Raw genomic sequence first — 7,042 nt, forward strand, 5'->3', positions numbered from 1 at the left:
AATAACTTGAATTTTTGTTCCGTCGATAAGCTCTTTCATGTTGATCAGTTTTGTTGCTAATCTAGAGCTGCGTGTTTTGATAACATATTTCGAACCGTTTTCTTCGGTATAAGCGGCTTCGATTTTCCCGATGGACTGGTCAATAGATTTGCTAACAATGAACGGGTTCTGCGGTAACGGGTGTTTCTCGTCGGCTGAGCTCAGCGATAATATTATTAGTTTTCCGAATGTTCCTAATCGGTCCATGTATTCAGGTAAGGTTCGATCATTTTTATCGGGAGGATCGCCTGTAGTAGTTACCCCCGTGGGGGAATTTAATGCAGCCATAGTGGCTGCCCAGTGTTTGGGCGCTTATTAGATGACCTCTGTTTTCGGATTGTTCGGATAATTAAAACGAATCCTCAGAGCAGCCTTTCTTGTATAGCAGCTTGAAGCTAAAAGATATTTTTTATTGTTAGTTAAGCGATTATGAATAACAAATTTCTTCAAACTTACATTAAGTTTTCTTTTATCGGACAGTAACGTCGGTGTACCGGGATCAAGAAATTAAATCGCTGCTTTTTTGCTATCAGCTCGAAACCCTGATTTACGAAACATTGTAAGTTATACTAGTTTTAACATGTTAAGGTATTTACTTACAATTCAAATGGTTTTATCTTGTTTCACGAACTAACTGTATCAATCGGAACTGTTTTTGTAGGTTAGATTCTGTTGCTGTTACCTATGTGAGGTCAAATACAATTTTAGTAATAAGTATTTTAGCAAATGTCTTTCACTTACGGTTTTTAAATGTACAACGTCCTCCAGTAAATGTTAATCCGTACTACTCAGCACTAACCGTACTATTTTAGCTTAATAAGATAATTTTACAAATCACTCCTGCACTAAGCACGCAATGACGAGCCAAATTTTAGTTTGTTTCTTTTATTTTTGTTTATCCTACTCCCCATCACCAATCACCGGTCTCCGTCTCACTTTCCGACATGGCTGCCGAGTCGCGCAGTTACACGCTCAACAGTCCCCCACCCGTAAACCTGGTCCGGAACCACTCTCTGGAGCCACCGGATCAGAGTTACCGCTAATTTTAAAAGTTGCATGGTGAGCGGCACTCTCTGGACCCACATTTTGAACACCTTCCGTACTACCATCGATCTCTAGCACTGCTAGATTAGTCGTTCCGCGTCGGAAAACACCACCCGATGTGCGCACCAATGCCTGCCGTACACGTCCGTCACCGGATATGATCGGCTGCTCGATGATTCCTCGTACCCATGCCTTACGTCGATTTCCATCTACCACGTACACGAGATCTCCTTTCTTAAGAGGATCTGCTTCAGAGAACCACTTGGATCGCTGGTTGACTGTCGGCACGTATTCTTTTATCCACCGTTTCCATAAGTCGTCAGCCAGCTGCTGCGATCGCTTGTAAGCATCCCGAAGGGCCTCTGCAGGGTTGGTAGGTTTGATGACTTCATGCGGCTCGTTAGGATCTGAACCACGCAGGAATACATTGGGACAAAGTGCACCTACCACTGGATCCGTAGATACAAGAGTAAGGGGCCGGCTGTTGATCATGTCCTCAGTTTCAGCTAGCGTAGTTAGGAGAATTTCATCGTTCAGTCGACGTCCGTCGTCTAAGGCTGTCATGACCTGCTTCACCGAGCGCACCATCCTCTCCCACGCCCCTCCCATGTGGGGTGTTCCTGGTGGGATGAAGTGCCAACTCGTGATAGCAGTCGTAAATTCGTCGGCGCAAACATTATCAATTTCCCGTACTTGTTGGACTATCTCCTTACTCGCTCCTCGCAAGTTCGTCCCGTTGTCCGAGAAGTATTCCGAGGCGGGACCTCGGCGGCTAATGAAACGACGGATCGCCATTATGCATGATTGTGCGGTAAGACTATGGGCAACTTCTAAATGTACCGCCCTGACAACCATGCACGTGAACACCACGACCCAGCGTTTTTCTCGGCGGTGACCAACGACGACTTCAACTGGACCCATATAGTCAAGACCAACGAAAGTAAATGGACGTTTGAAGGGGGTTAATCTTTGGACGGGTAGTGCAGCCATTTTGGGATTCTTCGGCAGACATTTTCGGACTTTACACCACACACAGCTTCTCTCGGCTCGTTTTATCAAGTTGGTGAGACCGCTTATCACAAAACGTTGCTTGATTTCGTTCTTCACCGTTTCTCGATATCCGTGTCCAAACCTCTCGTGGTATTGTTGAACCAAAAGATCCGTGATACAGTGGGATCTTGGTAGAATAATCGGGAATCGAAGATCGAAGGGGAGGAACTCCGCCTTTTCAGAGCGACCTTCCATCCTTAACACACCATGGGCGTCGATCAAGGGCACTAGCTTGTAGAGAGGGCTGGACTTTTCTAGTGGAAACCAGTTTTGGAAAGGTAGCTCTGCATTCTTCTGCAGTGTCTTGATTTCGTCGCTGTACGAATCGCTTTGAGCCAACCTGAATAGAGCATTTTCTGCACATCGATGCTCGTCTTGCCGCAACGGAACAACTACAAACGGAACGTAAACCTTGATTAGCCTTTTGAGCTTTGGAATTGACAGGACAGCTTCGATGGGTTTGCCAGCAACTCTGCGCCGACAGTTGGAGATGAATCGAAAAATGCACGCCACTGTGCGAACTACAACATTCCATTTCGAAAATCTGGTCACGTCGATAAAGCAACTCGGAAGCTCAACACCATGGAAAAGATGTATTGCTTTGATTTCTGTTCTTGTATTTGCTGCGGGAAGATTTTGCTGAGGCCATTTCGACGGATGCTGGTACAGGAACTCCGGGCCACGAAACCAAGAACCATCGCTCGAAAGATTTGGAAGACGACCCCATTTGGTGAGCGAATCTGCTACATTCAGTTTGGTCGGAACGTAACGCCAGTCCGTCAACTTGGAGAGACTCAGAATTTCTCCGATTCTAAAGCCGACGAAGGGTTGATAACGACGTTGATCAGATTGAATCCAGGAGAGAACGGTTTGAGAATCGCTCCAGAAGTAAGTTTGGCCTATAGGAAGGGAATGATTGTTCCTGACAGCGAGACTCAGGTTCGCTCCCAAGACTGCTGCCTTCAATTCAAGCCGTGGAATGGAAAGTTGTTTAATCGGTGCCACTTTCGATCGAGCCAGCACCAACGAACATTTTACGTTTTCCTCTACGCAAATCCTCAGATACGCGACGCATCCAAAGGCATTTTCCCCAGCGTCTGTAAAGATGTGGAGCTGAATTTGGCCAAATTGGTCAGAAGGTGTCGACCCAAAGTTACATCTTGGAATCCGAACACCCTCGACCCGAGAAAACATTGCGACCCACTGTCGCCACTTTTCTAAACACTCTCCGCCGATTTGCTGGTCCCATTCGCAACCCGCTCGCCACAGGTCCTGCATGAGCATCTTTCCAAGCACTGTAAAAGGAGCCAACAGTCCTATCGGATCAAACAAAGACATGACCGTGCTTAGGACTTCACGCTTCTTCGGTGGTGCTGCATCAGTAGCAGCTACGTTTGTAGGTACTGCAAAAGAGAACTCATCGTTCTGTGTATCCCACATGATGCCGAGAACCCGTTCATAGTGTGTTGCTTTATCTCGGTTCAAATGGATGGACTCTCTGGAGCCACCGTCAATACCCAGGCTTCGAAGAACTTCAGTGGAATTAGATGTCCAGTTTGTGATTTCGAATCCACCTTTCGAGTGAATAAAACGTACCTCTTTGGCCCGCGTGATAGCTTCCTCTTCGGTGTCGAAACTGTCATAGTAATCGTCGACGTAATGACGGTGAACTATGGCTGCTGCTGCTGCTGGATAACTTGTAGAGAACTGCTGGGCGTTCAGGTTCTTGATGTATTGCGCCGAGCACGGAGAACTGGCAGCGCCGAAGGTGGCCACATCCATGACGAACACAGTTGGATGATCATCTTTCGGAAAACGGAACAAAAACCTTTGCGCTTGCTTATCTGCATCTCTTATCCTGAGCTGATGGTACATTTCTTTTATGTCACCTCCCACGGCAACTCGACGCTCTCGAAATTTGCTGATGACTGCCGGAAGTGATGCCAGTAGGTCGGGGCCTTTGAGAAGGAATGAATTGAGGGCAACTCCTTGGGATTTGGCCGCTGCATCCCACACCAAGCGTATCTTATGTGGTTTCTTCGGATTGAGTACTACGTTTAGAGGAAGATACCACACGGAAGAAGGATTGGTATTCAACAGTTCCTCTTTCGTGGCCTTGTGGCAGTAGCCTTTGGTAAGGTAGTATTCGATCTGTTGGTTTACATTCCGTTGCAGATGTGGCTCTCGGTTGAACCGTCGCTCAAGACTCCTCAGTCTATTCAACGCCATTGGATAGCTGTCAGGAAAGGCGGGTTCCTGTTTCCAGATGAGTCCCGTTTCGAAGCGGTCGCCTACACGGACGGTGGTCGATTCTAGGATGTCCCGGGCTCTGCGTATTTCCTCTGATTCCATAGACTGACCAAACGGTGAAGGCAATTCCTCCTGAGCGTACTGCTCCGCCATCAGATCGTGAAGCTCCCGATTATTCAAACTCTGAACCAGATGGTGATTGAAGTAGCTATGTCGCTGTTCCGATCTCAAGTCGGGACCGTAGATTGCCCAACCCAGCGCTGAGCGCACGGCAATCGGTTCTCCCGGGGCACCAACCTTGGACTCCAGAGGGGCGAATAAGTGTAGGTTATCAAGACCGATGAGAACTCTGGGAACCTCCATCTTGGTGCTCGACAAAGGGACTCCGCTTAAGTGTCGATACTTTTCTACGATGTTTCCGTAACTCGCCTTCTGCAATGGCAGCTTCAGTTCTCCCACGGTATGGGCGGATGACAGCATGAATTTCCGTCGAGAATCTACCGAGGATATCAGTAGGTCGATTTTTACTGAATTTTCTTCGGTTCGCTTGACATTTCCTGTCCACAGGATGACCAGGGGTTCCGGAATACCCTTGACGCCCAACGAATCAGCTAATGAGCTCTCAACGAGTGTTGTTGAAGCTCCCTCGTCCAGGAACGCCAACGTTTCGACTGCATTTCCCCCATGGTACAGAGTAATCGGTATCATTCGAAAGATTACTGACCGATCTCTCTTATGATGTGGATTACACTCAGCGACGGTGACGTTGACGGCTTCTTCATTGCAGTGTAACAGCGTATGGTGTGCTCCTCTGCAGCTTCGTATCTCGCACCGGACCTTGAAAGTACATTTTATTTTACCATGGTCACTCAGGCAAAGGTTGCACAACTTCAGCCTGTCAACCAGCTTTCGACGATCAAACAACGAGATTGAGGCGAAGTCGTCACAGAACCGCAATTTGTGGTCCGTGCGATTGCACATCGGGCAAGGTCTTCTGGATTTCACGGGTGTAGTATTCTGCGAAGGCGGGAACACTTTAACATCGTGAGCATTCACTCGCTCTTTCCTTTTATACCGGTTTCTCCCTTCATCCATCACGGTTTTCTGCTCTCCCTTGAAATCGGCCAGTTCAGAAACTTCTGACACGATTCCATTCATAAAATCGGCGAACATACAGAGAGGAAGGCCAATCTTACCTCTCTTAAAACGAATCCACTCCAGCTGATATTCGGATGGTAGCTTGTTCACCAGTTCCGAAACGAGCATGGGATTGCTCAGGTGATCCTGCAGTTTCGCTGCCACTAAGTGATCACACAACTGTTTGACAGTGATCCCAAAATACAAAAAAGATTCCAGTTTGTCCACTCGTGGGGCTGGCACCTTCCGCACTTTGGTCACAAGCGACTTCAGCAGCTTCTCCGGATTGCCGAATAGTTGTCGCAGATCCTCGATCACTTCCGGCACAGATTCGGGCATGAGCAATCTGCTTTGAACAGCTTCCTTCGCCAATCCTTGTAGACTGTCCTGGAGTCTTTTTAGATTGTCCACATTTGTGAATCCACAAGCCGCTGTAGTGTATTCGAAGCAGCTTATGAACTGTGGCCAGACCTCGGGCTCTCCGCGGAAAGTAGGAAGGTGCTTCGATGCAGCTTGACGCGCAGCCAGTTGCTCCTTGGTTGGTCCAGCACTCAAGTGACATGCTGGTACACTCGATTCAAAGTTACCTTTGCGCTCCAACAACTTCTTAATGAAAGCCTCTTCCAGCTCCTTCAGCTCTAAATCCTCCGGTTCGTTTATTTCCGGTTCCTCCCTGGATCCATACCCGGTTTCTTTCAAACGCTGTTCCAATAATAATTTGAAACGTTGTTCGGAAGTCGTTTTCACCGGCGTATCCCATTTTGGACGGATATCAGTTTTCGAAGAAACTCCTAACTGTTCCTGTTGATGTTGTTTTACCGAGCGAGCATATTTCTCTGGCTCTGGAACTATAACACCATGCCGTTCGTTGTACGCCTCGCGTCCGGCCTTGAGCAACTTCGGTACGGCAGCAGCTTCCTTGGAGTAAGCTCCACGGGGATCGTTCTGCTTCTCCACCCAGCGCTTCGTCTTGTCCGAACTAACATCCGGATCTTGCGACTCATTTTCGCTCTCCGTTTCGAATTCCCGACTTAAATCCGCTTTCATCTTCTGGAATTGATCCCGCATTTGTTTCTGGCGGATCAGGAAGTCCTTATGATCCGCTAGTTCCAACTCCAACTGCTCCTTTTCCTGCCGAAGCTTTTCCGCTTGCTGCCTTTGGTGCAGCGCTCTTCTTTTTTCGTTGATAGAACGTTCAAGCGCCAAACGTCTATCATGCAACACTTGTTCCTCCTCCAGTTGCTGCTCGATCGCAGCCGATTCCTGTTCCAATAGACTCAGGGATTCTTGAAGGGATACTCGACCTTCTCGTAGTCTTCCGGAGTCCGACCCGGCATCGCTCTTGGCACTGCCTGTCCGTTTGGAAACAACTTTCTTGACCGGTTTCCTTATTTTCGGAACGTTCAGCATATTACTGCACTTCTTGCAGTTCCAGGGTAATTTCTTCACCGCGTCAGTGACACCTGCACACCGATAGTGGCTCCAAAAGTTGCACATGTCGCATTGGACCATGTTATCCGCA

At 48.0% G+C, this 7,042-nt stretch overlaps 2 protein-coding genes across 3 annotated transcripts in view; both read right to left on the bottom strand.

The window, feature by feature from the left end:
* Nucleotides 1–380: 380 nt before the first annotated feature.
* LOC129757048 (uncharacterized) lies at nt 381–1,925 on the bottom strand. 2 transcript variants are annotated; one of them, XM_055754147.1, is made up of 4 exons: nt 781–1,925; nt 640–721; nt 496–581; nt 381–434 (listed from the first exon to the last, which is right to left on the bottom strand). In XM_055754147.1, exon 1 carries the CDS (start codon nt 1,876–1,878, stop codon nt 1,012–1,014), a length of 867 nt encoding a protein of 288 aa, XP_055610122.1. In that variant the 5' UTR covers nt 1,879–1,925; the 3' UTR covers nt 381–434; nt 496–581; nt 640–721; nt 781–1,011. The 2 variants fall into 2 exon arrangements, with proteins under 2 accessions (XP_055610122.1, XP_055610121.1); XM_055754146.1 differs by having other exon boundaries at nt 640–1,925.
* LOC129752851 (uncharacterized) overlaps nt 1,901–7,042 on the bottom strand; it is a 5,860-nt gene continuing 718 nt past the window's right edge. Inside the window, exons 4-5 of the mRNA XM_055748636.1 lie at nt 2,020–7,042; nt 1,901–1,927 (exon numbers count right to left, since the gene is read on the bottom strand). The exon at nt 2,020–7,042 is cut by the window's right edge and continues 183 nt beyond it. Coding sequence (XP_055604611.1) covers nt 1,901–1,927; nt 2,020–7,042 — 5,050 coding nt within the window. The remainder of the gene's footprint in view (nt 1,928–2,019) is intronic.

Source organism: Uranotaenia lowii, chromosome 3 (genome assembly GCF_029784155.1).
Source record: "Uranotaenia lowii strain MFRU-FL chromosome 3, ASM2978415v1, whole genome shotgun sequence".
NCBI classification, from domain to species: Eukaryota; Metazoa; Arthropoda; class Insecta; order Diptera; family Culicidae; genus Uranotaenia; species Uranotaenia lowii.